At 43.2% G+C, this 15,706-nt stretch overlaps 1 protein-coding gene across 1 annotated transcript in view; it reads right to left on the bottom strand.

Moving 5' to 3' along the window:
* Nucleotides 1-1,091: 1,091 nt before the first annotated feature.
* The window catches only part of LOC132996080 (sodium/potassium/calcium exchanger 2-like), a 35,839-nt gene continuing 21,224 nt past the window's right edge, over nt 1,092-15,706 (bottom strand). The window contains exons 5-11 of the mRNA XM_061066397.1: nt 12,247-12,297; nt 9,349-9,447; nt 7,822-7,904; nt 2,475-2,609; nt 2,295-2,384; nt 1,745-1,911; nt 1,092-1,341 (exon numbers count right to left, since the gene is read on the bottom strand). Coding sequence (XP_060922380.1) covers nt 1,092-1,341; nt 1,745-1,911; nt 2,295-2,384; nt 2,475-2,609; nt 7,822-7,904; nt 9,349-9,447; nt 12,247-12,297 — 875 coding nt within the window. The remainder of the gene's footprint in view (nt 1,342-1,744; nt 1,912-2,294; nt 2,385-2,474; nt 2,610-7,821; nt 7,905-9,348; nt 9,448-12,246; nt 12,298-15,706) is intronic.

Consider the following 15,706-nt stretch of genomic DNA (forward strand, 5'->3'; position numbering starts at 1 on the left):
TCATGGAGCTTTAATGAGCCTGAATTACTCAAGCTTTTTTTTATTTTCCCCCAAAGGTATCGAAGGCTACTGTATATTTCGAGAGGCTAAACGTCGGTTTTCTCACTGTTATCAGTCGGTGTGTGTGAAGCATGAAAACGTCTGTACAATCAGAATGTGTGTGTCCAGGGCGAAAGAAAAAAAACAACAGAGGAGCAGATTGTCAAGAGGACTCTACACCGTCTAATACTGCTACAGTACAACTACTGCTACTTTTATATATTTCATGAAAATGAATCCAAAAAAATTAAAGGGAATCCTCCGAAGAAACATTCAGCGGTGAAAAACAACATCTGGCGGGGAAGAGGGGAAAGCTGAGACCCGTCACTCAAAAAGAGCACGGATTCATTTAAGGAAGAAAAAAAAAGAAATAAAGAAGAATTTTGTCTGCCAAGCAACAGTCTTTCTTCCCTCAGGTGCGAAGCCCACAGGTGAATCTTGTCGCTGAATACCGTCTGACAGGAAACACAAAATGTTCATCCACGCCGTCCGTCATTCTCCCAAACTCCTCTTCGCTCTTGCAGACAGCATCTCAGTCTTAGTTCCAATATGCTCAGGATTTCAGCTCAATCACGGCATTTAGAATTAAGAGTTTTATTCAGTGGATCTTTAGTTGTTGTTTTTTACCCCCAAAGTTCGCAGGAGGTCGTTCAGGCCTTCTAGTGACACTAATGGCATGCATAATGTTTCTATATTTGGCGGATACACCCATAATCCCCCTCACCGGCCAATTGAATAAATATAGTAAATAAAAGTCCACTCAGGTTCGGCCTATGCTTAATCAGCCAGGCCAAAGTCTTGTGCCCTTTTTGGTTTAACCGCTCCCCGCCACCACCTGCCTCCTGAAAATATCAGTCCGTTCCTTTTTCTTGCTCTATATTCTTATTTGAATCTCTCATCCAGTTCTTCTTTAATTCAGGGGTTAAAGGATCATAAAGGTCAGGTGAGAGTGATTGCAGACAATAAAGATGGCTGTAGTGGTGGTGGTGGTGGTGGTGGTGGTGGTGGTGGTTGTGGCGGCGTGGGAGAGGAAGTCGGCCCCCGCTCGTCCCTCAGACGGACACCGGACAGGCAATGACCTTGTCCTCCAGCATGACACTGACCACCAGGAAGACGAAATACAGCATGAACATGATGAAGCCGAGCAGCTTGCTCATGCGCCACTTGCACGCGGCGATGGAGATGATGACGAAGAGGAGCATGAGGAAGAGGAGCACGATGGCACAGAAGAGGCCGTTGGAGCTGACTTGCACCGGTTGCATGCCGTTGAAGAAGGACCAGAGGAGCCAGGGGAACGGCAGTCTGCAAATACACAAACACACAAACACACACGTGTCACATGTCCCCCTCTCTTCATTCCAAAGCATGATCTTTCACTTTGCAACCAGGACTTTCCTAATTTAATTTGGAATCTAAGTTCATTAAGTTGCTCACATACGCTGTGAGGTATAATATCTAAGCGCTATATAGCAAGATCCTGTACAATACATTTAACTATCTAACTAAACAATGTCTCCATGCTCCCAGGATTCATAATATTACTAAAATAGTTCTTAAATATAAACATTTAGCTTTTATATGTGATGCTGGATTTGTTCTCATAATAGACCTGAGGACAGGCCGCAAGGTAAAAAAGGATCTCATTTCCTTTCATGCTTAACCTCCAGACTCCTTAAAAATAGTAAGACGCTGCACGGACTCGTACCCGACGGTGATGTCGAAGATGTTGGAGCCGACGGAGCTGGAGACGGCCATATCCCCCAGCCCCTTGCGTGCCACAATGACACTAGTGATGAGGTCAGGGATGGAGGTTCCAGCTGCTAATATAGTCAGGCCCATAATCTCTTCTGTAATCCCAATGGTCTCTCCAACCTGTAAAAAAAAAGGAAAAGAAAACAAGGAAACTAAGCTTTGGGGGTAAATAAAATCTAATCTTTTATTGCAGCTATTTTCAATTTCCTTGTGATGCTCGGGAGCGGATGGAGGTGACAAAAGTCTGGGCTCCGCCAACCCATCTGTTTTGAATAGGGCCGTTGCTATTATTTATTAGTGGGTGGATTATAGAATGTGCTTCCATTTTAAATGTCAAAGATAGGAAATTGGGATAAAAGACAGCTGCATCTTTTTTGACTTGGATTTTGTCTAAATGAGAAAACTATTTTTTGCTGTTGGACTGCTGCCATGACCGCACAGTATTAAATCATTTTTACAGTGCCGTGTCCTCAGTGGCACACAGGCCTTGGAGAGCTCAGTACCTGGTGAGCCCACCACACCATTAGATACGAGAAGCCTGCGATCCAGCAGATGGAGCCCACGAAGCTGATGGGGAAGAACTTCTTTGCCGTCTAAAAGACAGGAAGAAAATGCAGAGTCATCCAGATTGTTGGTTCCGAGAATATAATTTGTCTTAATCACACACATGCACACACACGCACCGGTTTCCTGACGTCAGGCAGCGTGAGCCACAGGGGGAGGACGATGGGGATGATTAAGAGGTAGGTGAGGCGCTTGCGGTTGGTGTCGGGCCAGGACAGACTCAGAGGCTGGTCCTCTTCCTCCTCATCCTCGGCCTGAGACGAGACACCAAAGAGAGGGAAACAAAAAGATAATATGCACTTTAGTTTATTTTTGGTCTGGAGCTGTCACACGCCGTCGCCATGTTCACATCATTTTATTTAACAAATGGGAATGTCAGACAAAAATAAGGCTAAGTTTGAGCTTGAGTCGACTTTTTGGGGATCCACCTCACGATAGCAGCTATCCAGTGCGTCAGGAAGTGTGCGGGCAACACAAGCACTTCAACACACAGCACAGGGACCTGCAGAAATAGATGGCAGGACCTCGATGTGCGTTTGCTCTGTAGTAACTCTGAGACAGAGGAGTCTGATGACTGTGATTTGGGAGATTGCACTGAGCCTGAAGGGCTCTGGCTCTCCTGACCCCCGGGGTCTGATTGGACCTGCCACTGGAATGCCAAGTGAGTTCAGGACCCGTCACCTGTGTGCAGATCAGCATCAAGTAAGCTACCACTGTCTGACGCTGAGGGGCAGTCAAGCACTGAGGGGTGCTTTTCATTGACCCGTTTGGCTTTTGTGCCGACTTATGTGAAAGCAAACTTCTCTTTAAAACATTCTGGTACTTGTGAACTTTAATGGTACAACAACAAGGCCCTCTGAGATTGGAAAGATGACTGGCATCCCTTTGAATCCAATTAAATAGGATGCTAGGAGCCGTGGGGACCTGCGGAGAACAGGTCCACACATGCAGATCCAAACAGGACACACTGATGAACTAGAATTTGTCTCTTGCCCTTTTGAGGGAGAGCAAAGAGGGTAAAAAAGCAGAATGGTGCAAAAGACATAAAGGGGATAGGAACACATAAAACAGGACAGATGTTGATAACAGATGTTGCTCAGTTAACAATCATTTTCTCAGGAAAATCATTTAAGTCTTAATAGCTTCAATGGCATCAGCTGAGCGTGCCCAGAGAGTGAAGCAGTCAAAGATCATTGAAGATGGCTTCTGCACAATTCTTGAATCATATGAAGCTTATCCTACTGTGACAGCTACTGCTGTCGAGTATTGCCTGGTAACCTTGGTAATCAGAGCTGCCAAACAAAAGGCCGTGCTTACATTACTTATCCTCAGCCTCCTCATTTCTCCTCTTCTCCATAACCAGATGGCTGCATTGTTTTCTGTTAAAAGGCCTAAAACCAGAAGCCTGAGGCTCGGTGAAGATCACTTCTGAACCTCATCTGTTGCTTTTCAATGATGTCAAGGAACCAGAGGCTTTCATTAGTGTGATGATGCACTGACTGCAGTGTTTGCCAGATAATAGCAATAGAAGCTTCTTATTAGGTCCACACGGGTAAAGCTGCATATATATTGCATTGCAGCTTTTTTGTGGATATGTCGACTGCATGTAGTTGAGTCCAGGTGTTTCTGGCTAATAAAGCCCACTGTGAGACTGTCATTTGTGCGTTTATGATTTTCTTTACCTGCTTTCCGTGCTGAAGTACCCCATAGAGCTGGTGTTCCCTACTCTGACTTGGTTACCAAATGCCAGCCCCTTGGGGGCCTTTCCTGCCCTGCGGTGCCTCAGTTGGCAACACAGCCAACTCCGAGCTTAAAGGGACTGACTTTTACCGCAGCACTGCGAGGGGAGGTGTGACATTTGCTTTATTCTATTTTTTTGCCTACCCGAAAGGGAAGCACTGCCACCGGCAACTGGTGTAAGGCACTTCAGCGACAAGAGGTACAAATGGTTAAAGAAGTGTCGTTAAAGGTAGGGTTGGTAAGATGTTCTTGCAGCATTTTTTATGTTAATATTTAAAATCCTCTTCACGTCACAATCAAAAAATAAAGTTGTCTGAAAGTGTTTATTACCATTAGCAACACCAGCTTTAAGCATCAAACATGATGTATTACCTTGTTGTAACACACAGAATATGGTTAATTAAAATAAAACTCTTGTCTTCCTTTTAACACATGACAGTTTAATCTGTTTGGAGCATGTAGTGCAGAAACAGCTGCCATGGTGAGAATATAAAAATATCTTTTGACACAGAGGCTCAATCTGGATCTGAAATGCTCAGTTTAGAAAGAAAAGGAAATAGATACAAAAAAAATGTTTGATGTAGAATAAGTAGGATGAGTCACAGGATCCTGCTGGTTGTGGTTTCCCTGTAAGTTATTTAAAGGAACGATTACAGGAGATTTACATCCTCATGAATAGTTAAAATGTGAAAATCCATGTTTTTACAGTATTTGCTATGAGTCATATGCAGAATGCGCTCCTCTCAGTACTTTAAGACGATTATAATATAAGATCTTTTCTGTTAGCCTCTCAAGGGTTTTAACAACAAAAAAAAGAGTAGGGAAATTGAGCAGGTTTTAATCTGACCTTAACTATATCCCCTTATTCCCCCATCTTGGTTGCCAAGGCATCCAGGAGGAATTGGACAATTAGTATGACAGGGCCTCTGGCGGCGTGTGAAGGTGGGAGCTGTTTCCAGCTACTTCCTGGCTGACACAGACAGGTGCACTGTGGGACGGACCTCTAAAAATAGCAGCATGTGAGAACCAGGCGTGCCAATAAACGTCCAGCTTCTTTTTCTCATATTCCATCCATCAGCTTACCCACCTTTCCCCTCAAACAAAGTTTTGAGGTGATTCTAGAAATCTGCGGCGCGTTGCCTTTGTCGTTTTTTTACAGACACAAATATTTCAGCCTCGGGAGAGTGATGACAGTTTTATCAGCAAAGACTATTTTTAACCCAAGAGTGAGAGATCAATCTGAAAACAACTCCGTGCAACGGAACAGATCAATACACACCTGGTCATGCTTCAAATAAGAGCTCATGGCCTATTCTGAGATCCTCCTATTTGCATCCACACGAGTTTGTATTTACAGATGAGTGTGTCTATTATCTGCTCCGTCTTACGCAGGAGGGATGTCAAAGTGCTGCAGCATCGACAGTATTTTTCGAGATGCAGAAATATCTTAGTCTTTGAAGAAATTGCTTGGTTCCAACAAGGATCGTGCAAGATAACTATCTGTTACATAAAAACCTTTGTACGGAAAGCTACGGGCCATATTACATTTATTACAGTTCATTTGCAAAACCTTTACAAATCCCTGTTACACACGAGAAAAAAAGAATAATCTCATAGTGGGTGAGTAGCTTGAATCGAGGTTAACTGCACAAGATTAACCCAGAAAGCAACTGGCTGCTGATATCTGAGATGAAAAACGAAAATGGTTTTAAATAGTAAAACTGAGGAATCATTTTGAATGAAAACTGAAGCAGCGTTTGTGTACAAAACAATATAGTAACATTTAAATTTGCATCATATCAAACCTTATTTTGAAGCTATTTATGATGGGTATTTTTATGAGCTCTATAAACAGATGCTGCATGTGAATGGACAGAATCTGAAGCCTCCTGGTCTCTGGTTCTAGCTCCAGTTTGTGTGATGCAATGCAATTCTTTACCGCAGGTGAGAACATATCTTTCACTTTTTAGTTTGTGTATCCGTCACTTAGAATCTGTTGCTCGTGAGGGTGACCTTCCTGCATGTGCACCCCCCGTTAATGAATTGATTGAATTGATTCTGTGGGAATTGTTGTATCCACTGTCTGCACCGGAGGCCCGAGATATTGGCTGCTGCTCCCAGAGGCTAGTTTGTGGTCAGACTGTAGCCAATGATTGATTCTGCTGAAACCTTCAGATGTATTTATACATCTTAGTTCCTTTTAATAGATTAAATGAAGTATCCATGCGTTGTGCTGGCACAAGTATGGCTGCAGCAGTTAATAAACAACACAGTGCATCACAAGTTATTCTGTTGTATTTTTGACAGAGTTCACTTAATTTATAAATTAAACTCCCAGAATGATTGTGATGCACTTAATCACCATAGCATGGAAACAGAAAATAATTAGTTTTAAACTAATACATATTTCCGCCACTAAGATGAGATCAAAATGCAACTTTTTTACTCTGTATTTTACTTTTACTCAACGTAGTCTTGGCAATATAATTACCAAGAATGAGGGGCATGCTATTTCTCCTCTGCCTGCTTCCCTCTCAGTGTGCCCACTTTGAATCGCTGCCCTCTTGCCCCAGGACCGTCTGCTGGCCCGGCGGGTCTCTGTATCCCACCTTCATGGCTCATGCCAGCACAACAGCTGCAGGTGCCATTCCAAGACTCACTCTGTCCGGGCAGTGCGTCAAAAGTCTGTGTGTGTGTGCATGTGTCTTTGCGAGTCGGTGCTGAGGCACATTTGAGAGCAGCGCCCGGTCGCAAAAGCGAACTAAGAGGTTGCTTAGGGCCCCCATGGCCACCAGAGGGACCCCAAGAGGCCTTGAATACTCCCACAAGAAAGATAGAGTGGCTGCAATCATACAAAAACGGACTGACAAGTTAATAATCTGGTTTAATCAATAACTGCGTCCCTGTCAGAGATTGAACATGTTGCGGTCCATCTATCTGAGCGGTTAATGTCCTTACGGGACCTTAAGTGTCTATTACATTTTAAATTGTCTGTCTTTTACATTTGCCTTTATATTTATAAAAGACGCAGTATATCTTAACTTGTTTAAAATAAATGCATTGCTGGTTTATTTTGCTACTTTGCAGTACAACACAGCCAGTAGACCACTCAGTACTTTGAATATTAAAGTGCAATTAACACTAGACCACACTTGGACATTTGCTAGCTATTAAGAATAAAAACCATTGAAGTATAGCGGCTTACTGGTATAAGCAACACAGCAGGAAATAATAAAATTGTCAATGTGTCAATGATCAAGAATTTGCAATGGTCAATAGCGGCAATGAGGCGGGGGGAGGGGGGTCCCAATTCAAATTCTGCTTAGGGCCCCAAAAAGACTAGGGCTGGCTCTGTATGCGAGTTGGTTTCCAGCGACCAGCGGCAGGGAGCAGCTGCTGAGTGAGGAGTGTGATTGCGGAACTCAGTGGGATTGGGCAGGTCTTTGGCAGGTCTGCCTGAAGATGGAAGAACTCGCCCGAGTGCATGCTGGGAAATTATCAGCAGCAGTCACCTGTGCCATAGTGAATGCAACCTTTGCATCAATCACACCCAAGGTGGAACACAGACACAGATGAGAGGCATCAAATATTTATAAATGTCTCTCTGACTTTGATATTAGTCTCTCACTTTTTGTCCCCTCCTCATAACTGGACCCAATTGGCTGGCTCAGGCATATTAGGTTCTTGTGTGTGTATAAAACACGTATGAGTGCTGCGATTACTCACCGTCTCTCCCTCTTGCCCTGCCGTTCCGTTCATGGGGGGTGTCACTTCCACTTCCACGCTGGAGCTGTTCGGAAGGTTCTTATCTGCGGGACATTTGAAGTATAATTAACGTGAAAAAGCATTAAGGAGGAACAAAAGCTATCAGTGCTCGTAATAGATAGTGTTAGTTGTCGTGACGCGCAGAGAGTGGTGGGAGGCAGCATGAGAGCAATGGTAAGGAGATAACCCCTTGAAAATCCTCTGGGTGCCTGTATTGGTGCCTGTTGGATTGGAGGAGTGTCAAAAAGTTTTAATGACAATTTCAGGTCAATATATTATAGGCTCCATTAACATTTTCACTTTGAATTAAGGTTAAAAAAGATAAAAAGTGAGGACAGTGATTTAAATCCATATAAGAATCACATCCTTGTATCGAGACTCATTTTAATATTGAAGCTTTTGAAATCCCCTCTGCACGTTTCTATCCTCGCTCTCCCTCCTCGCTTCCTGGTGGCGGGTAGGACTCCATTTCATTTGAGGCCAGACTTACTTAACAGCGCTTATTAAAATACAAAGAGCCTAAAGCCATGTAATCAGATGATAAAACTATACCAGCTTTAATCCGAGTGTGGTTGTGCCACAGTTAGTACGATTCCTGGATTGTGTAATGCAACCTGCTATCGCCCTCTTCCGACACGTGACCTTGCTCCTTTTCTTGGATGCTGCGATATTAGGTATAAAGTACGATATGAATCTAATCACATGCGTATAGGAAATCCTCTTCTGTTTCAGACACCAGCGACTAGATTTAAGATGTGCTGCGTGAAACACCAGTCATGAATTCTGATTGAGATGGTAATATGTTAATAAGGCCCAGTTAGCATAATTTAGCCTTGTTGATAAACATCTAAGTCTCGCTTTGATTCTGCTGCTCGGACGACATCGAGGGCCATGAAAGCTCTTCGACTGGCCTCCTGTTTATCCTTTGGTCCGGTGCTCTTTCAAGTGAAAAGCGCACATAAATAACACTTGGCAGTGACTGTGATTGATTTAAATACTGCTTGAAGACAACACTTGCAATCAATTTGGCAGTTCTTGATAATGCCATGCTTGTTTAACATCGGATGTGATGCCCGTTAACTCTGTGAGGGAACAATCCAGTAGAAGCAATATAAAGCAACAGCAACAGAAAACTGATGATTCATAATATAATATGCAACTAAAGTAATAGTTGAGAATAAATATATGACGACAATTGACTGGAATTATGCACAGGTGTAGTTGTTTATTTAATCTGAACAAAAAACACAAACTACTGCTTTTATACTTTGCTTTTGTAGGAATAAAACAAACAAGTAGAATGTTTTAATAACGTGACAACACTGAAAAGTATTTTCTTATCGGATATCCCTATTGGCAGAATAACCTCATTTGTCATCACCCTCCAAAACTGCTATAATGCTTGTTTACAGTTATAGATAGATGCACAGAAGCAGACACAACCTTTCTGATCTATGAGCAACATAAATGTAGCTGTGACTCTTTTACCTGAACGGCTTGCCACTCCATTAGCCTTCTCACTGTCTTCCACTTGGCATTTCTTCTTAGCGATCTTGTGAAGGATGGACGCCTTCTCTCGGAATTTACCTGCAAAAGAATCGCCACAGTGGTTATAGAAGAAACACAGCAGCCTCTTCAGGGCGCCCCTCTGTCCCCTTTGACCCCAGGACGGGTCACATTTCCAAAAAGCACCGTTCAAGCAGGGCAGGGGTTCACCCAAAACTGCCATCGAAACAGAAGCAACAGTCAATATAACATAGCATATCATATACTGATGATTCTGCAATGTCCTGGTCCTTGGAGGAGACGCCAGCAGGGTGAGATCTGCCTCCTGGAGGTCAGACACACTCCCGTTCTTGTTCAGTTCTAAAAATCAAAAAGTCAAGTGATGTCAATAGCCGGGGGGCAGCACTTAAGAGAAAAAGGAATACAGTGAAATGATAGCTGTATCAATTTATTAAATCGTTATCAAAGCTATTATGACTTATACTGTTAAGATGGAGAATTTCGAAGAGATACTAAATAAATAACAAACGTATTTCCTGGTAATATTGACGGGTTCCAGAACCTCAGTCATACAGTGCTTAGACGCAGCAGACTGAATTAAAACCAGTCATCAATTGAACAACATGACCTTGTGGGAAGTTGTGGCTTACATAAGCTGCCCTTTTGAGATTATAAATAAAAGCTCCAGGCAATTCTGCTCATGACGTAATGACTAGCGATGACTGACCGCTGGTTTGTGAAACAACTTTCCACGAAATACCCGCAGCCCAAAGTCCCCCTGGCGAGACACTCATGAACAATGAATCTAAAGCTGACACAGGAGGAAACGTGACTCCGAATGGAGCACAACCATGGGATGCAGGTTTTCAGGTTCTCGTGTGATACAAGATAGATTTGCAGGATTGTTTTCATTTGACACCAAAGAACTCTGACGGACCTATCAAGCTATTTTGGTGTAAAACACTCCTGTGCATCCATATTTAATTTCACCGACTTCCTGTGCGTGTCAGTCTTTGCATGCGTGTCCTGCCTCGTCCCAATCAGCCCCGTTGCAATCAATTTGAAAGATTTTTTTTTTCCGTTTTTCATTTTAAGAGGGCACGGCTGATTTGTCAGTGCTTGACACAGTGACGCATCAATACGTACTCCACCCAGCCATGTCAACACTGTCTGTGACCTTCTGGCAAAATCATTAACCACCCCAAGTCACTGCTGGCCTTCCTCCCGTCTCTTCTATCGCACTCCATCGTTTGTGTTTCTCTGCTCATCTATCTCAGGCAAACACTGTCTTTCTCTGCCTTTGTCTCCTGGATGTTTGGCAATGCACAGCGCTTCCCCACCTCCCTGTCTTATTTCAGACGCACACAAAGACACACACACACACACGCACACACACTGTACATCTTCACGAGACGGCAGCACACATTCCTCTGCCTTGACATCACTCACCTTAAGTGCTCATTGACGGTTGGCTGTGTGTGCGGCTGCGAGTGTGGGTTTTGCGTGTTTATTATTACAAATGTGGGTGTGAGGTACGGCTCGATAATTGTCACGGTTGGGCTTTCATTTGTAGGTATTCAAAGGAAATTCTTTATGTTGAAGAACCCTACTCTGGTATGTGGTTTCAGGGCAGGCTGGGGAAATATTTCCACAAAAAAAAACATTTATATATGCTGTGATATCCATTTAGTGGAACAGATTCAGATAGAGTCCGGTCTCAATGCATTTTGACTGAATACTCGGCTTTCCTACGGCATTTAGCCTTTTAAGGGTATATTAAAAATGATTTTATGCTTAAGTTGTACGAGCAAACATCTGTTTGATCTGTTGAAAAATCTTGTCACAACCTCACAGTTCCCTAAAGCAGGGGTTCTCAAGCCAAGGGTCCTCGAGGGGTTGCAGAGGGTCCCTGGCGAAAAGGGGGATCATTTTTTTCCACTATATTAACAATATTTTGTTCATCCATATGTTACACACTGACAGAATGTTCAACTATTTTGGTCCTGAATTTCATACATTTCCTGTAGTCAAACACTGAGAAGCAAAAAAACTAGTTTTGCTCTTTTTTTTCTTTATTAAATGGTTGTCTTCACTCTGTGTCGTACAGTACAGAAAAAACATGGAAGGCCCACTTAAGGTGCACGAGTTGTTTAAACAGCACAATTTGCATAATAATGAAGCAATTTCAAAGGCGTCTTTACAGAATAACTGAGTCCCGGCCCTGCTTGAGTCGTTCGTTTCCCCCGTCAGCTCCGCCTGTTACACAACCGCTGGGTGGATGAGTCACTCCGGTTTGCACAAATTCAGCAATGTGGGTCTTACGTGTGCGCACCCGCTGCTGGTGCAAGTGAAACCTCCGAGTGAGCGCTGAGGCGTGGATGATGTATTTCTCAGCGACGCAGAAGGGTAACAGGGCCAAAGAAAGAATCGGGGAGGGGGGTTGGGGGAGGAAAAAGAAAACCTTGTGCTTCGTGTTTTCTCAGAGTGTGAGGAGAGGTGGCTGGGGTGGTATTACATCGCATTTGAATGTGTGTTGTGCTTTTAACTGCCTGAAAGTACCTTCATTTTCATCGAAATCCACAAAAGCACTACACACAGTAACACACAATATCTATGGGCATAGATTTAAAACAAACCAAAAAAAATTAGAAGAAGGTAAATAAATAAAATTAAAAATGGCATGGCGACCATGATTTGCACTTATGCCAGTGAAATCTCAGAGAGGTTGTGGGAAAAAAAAGAAAAAAAGAGTGCAACTGTACGTCACGAGCAAACTAAAAAAAATGAGGCGGGGCGACGGATGCTTCATGACTGAGATGGAGGAAAAAACTGAACAGAAGCGGACTCACAGAATCAAGTAGTGAAAACTTTCAGGCTTACCTTCCTCAGTCATTGAGTGATAATATTTTAGTTTCCCATAAGTCCCAAGCTCTACAACATCACAGCAAAAGACAAGGGTAAGGCAACGGACACACAGAGAAAAAGGAAAAGAGTGAACATGACAGGAGAAGAAGAAGAAGAAGACAGGTCTGCTGGTTCTACAGTCGCATGCTGTACACTCACACAGGCACAACGTGACACACACAAACACACAGACTCTTCCAGGTCGTCACTGCATAAGTGCAAAAACAAAGCAGCAAAGGATTGAATTACAAGGAAAATACATTACAGCCTTACAGTAATTCAGTCTGATAAAGAGCCTGCCAGTGGCCAGGCTGCGGCTATTAGAGCAGATTTGTGAGAGTAAGGGAGGGAGAAGGGGCGGTCGATATATTACCCTAACAATAATAATAATAATAATAAGAGGTTCATACAATGGTATCATTCAAAAAACAAACAGAACAGGAAAGTCAGAAGAAAATTTACTGGGTCACCATGCAACAAAAAGATGAGTCCTCCTCTCCTCTGCACGCAAGCTTATTCAAAGGCTCGATGATTCAGCGATTTATTTCCACAATGAAACCCGAACAATTAATTTGATTCCCTTGCTGTGGCAGTTTCCCGTGCGACTGTAAATAGACGGTCAGCACATCTGCACATGATGAATTAGCGTGGAATTCAAACCTGCAGCAGAGCAGCTGAACGCGAAGCACAGAAGACACCGGGCCGCAAGGGTCCGCCTCCCACAATGCACTGTGTGGTGGAAAAGTAACCCGCGTTCATAGCACTTCTCTTTCCAGTTTCCCCTCACTCATACCTTGTCGCTACATACTAAAACAATCAAAGTCTCTCTTTTACATTATATTTAATATTATAGGTGGAAAATACAGTGCCCACTGTAAAAGGTCAGTTCATCGAAGCTCTTTTCTTTTCTCAACAGCTATAACCAAGGTTCCACGATAACCTGCTATGAAATCTCTGCTTCCACTTCAAAACAGTGAGGGTGAAGGAAATTATATTTTAGGTGCTCATACCCATAAAAGATTATAACTACATATTTTTAAAGACACTATAGCTGCTTTCAGACATGCACTGAACTCCAGAGCTTATCCGCACTTTCTCTATGGATTAGCTGCGGACTTTCTCCACCTGCCCCCCCTAGTATAAAGTCCGTGGAAGGAACATTTTAAATAAACCAAAAAAAAAACCAAATGTCTGAGTTGAAAGTGGTGCCATACAAGTAGAAGACACAGATGAATGTGTCAGACGAGTTTATGCTGATAAGAGCCGACAGCGGTGTTCATGTGTCTCAAAAAGACGCCGCAGCGGAATGAATACGTGGCTTCCTGCCTCTGTCGGCTGCGACCGGATCCTCTCTCCTGAATAATGCGGAGGATTTGTTGCTGTTGTGAATGCGTCTGTGCAGAGAACCTCCAGCTGCATTGTGCGTGTGTGAAAGGCAAAACACGGGGGAATGTCCGCACCCAATTCTCCGGACTTTACTGGCAGGTCAACTAATGACACATTGCTTTGAGCCATTAACTTTACCACCAAAGAAGTAGTCCCTATAAATATGCCTTGGAATAATTTACAAGATGGACATAATTTTAGCACCCCCCTCGTGGCAAACACCGTGTTCAAAAACCATGTCATGACAAATTTAGCTGTTTTAAATTCTCAAGCTCTCTCCTTCTGCCACTCAGCTTCTGCGTTTATGTGGTGCGTGTGTGACTCTGTGTGTGATTCTGTTGAAACAAACGTGAAGCAATTCCAACGCGTTTTATAATCATAGTCACTGTCTTCTGAAGAGTTTTGTGCGTGTAGTGGGTGTGCAACATGAGTGCTGTATGTATGAGCCCACATGCCCACTCGACTAATACTCGCCTCTGCCCAACAGTGGGCGACCGCCCCACTCACATGTGAGAGGATTATGGTGCCAATCTCAAGCCAAATGCGAGACTTGGCCGCCCTGAAAACACAATCTAATGAGATGAAGAACACAACCCGCTCCCACCGCGGTGTCTTGCTCGGCTCCCAGACAAGAGCCGCAAACCCGTGTGATTAGGTGACTTGGGTTTGAAGTGCACTCTAACTGGTGCTACTCTAAGGGGGAATTAACCCACAGCCCAATCACCACCCGCACAGCCGCCTGTCTGAGAGACAGAGAGAGAGCGAGGGAGACTTGTTGTTGTTGTTTACCACGGGCCCTCTTGTCCTTGTTGCGTGACCTCTAAACCTCTGGTGAGCCGTGTACGAGACAGTGTTTGCGTGTGTGTGCATGCCCGGCCTGTCTGCTGGGGGTTGGTGTGACAGGAAAATTCACAGTCTGTGCTGAGGCAAAAAGGCTTTTAACATTGATTTTTTTTTTCACCCGCCCAGCACAGGGAGGCTCAAAGGGGCTGGGGAGATGTGTGTGTGAGTGTTGGTGTAGAAGTATGGTTGGAGGGATCATGAGTTACTAAGTGTAGTCGGCTGGCCACAGTTACATAACATACCGGAGGTGCGATTATCTATCAAAACAAAATTTAAAAAATGGGAGGGCAAGGTTATCAGGCAATAAGGGAGTCCCCTTGAATATTATTATATATTAGAGGAATGTTTTTTTAAGAAACACACCTTATTTGCGGTCAGAGTTAAACAAGAAGAAGCATTCTTCTTTCATACATGTTCCTTTAATATGAAGTTGGATACAGCAGTGGCTTAGCTACAAGGACCTCTCTATAAAGTATAGCTTTGCAAAAGTTTGTGGAGGTGGTCGGCATAGCTGTTTTCCTTTTTGCCAGTTACAGCTTAATATTTAAAGCACAGATAATATAGTGGTACTGACCTTCAGCTCTATCTCTTAGCAATAAAAGAACATTTCCCATTTATATAGATTCATTGTTTACAGACTCCGACAAACAGAGTATTTAATAAAACTGATATTCTCTTTGTCTTTAAGAATATGCGACAAAAGAAAAACATTATAGATTAACAATGTATGAAACAAGGGCTCATTAATGCCCAATTACAATGCAAATTCAGTATATAATTTTTAAATACAAATGAAGATGCCACCATTTCACACACTTGGTGTCTGGGTCATATTTAATGTACTGTACAAAAGTATGAAGAGAACAGTAAATGGAGCATAAACCTACAGCTGCATATCAATATATCTACATAAATGGAAAATATATATCCGTTGCACAAGGGGTTGGTGGTCAGCGACATTGAGTGCATTATTGAGCTGTGTGATCAATGGGGCCCTGGGTCACAGACAGTACTGCTGGAGAGAGGAGAAGGGAACAGTACGGGGCAAATTGGAAATGCTGGCTGGATTCATAGATTTACTTCTAGCACTAGATGGATATTCAAATAATAAAAAGTCATGGGTGAGAATGCGCAAGCCATCATGTAACGTTGGGTTACATCTCTTTTTGGTGTAAATTACATCATATGAGCAAGATAGAGGCATGTT

Source organism: Limanda limanda, chromosome 22 (assembly GCF_963576545.1).
Source record: "Limanda limanda chromosome 22, fLimLim1.1, whole genome shotgun sequence".
NCBI classification, from domain to species: Eukaryota; Metazoa; Chordata; class Actinopteri; order Pleuronectiformes; family Pleuronectidae; genus Limanda; species Limanda limanda.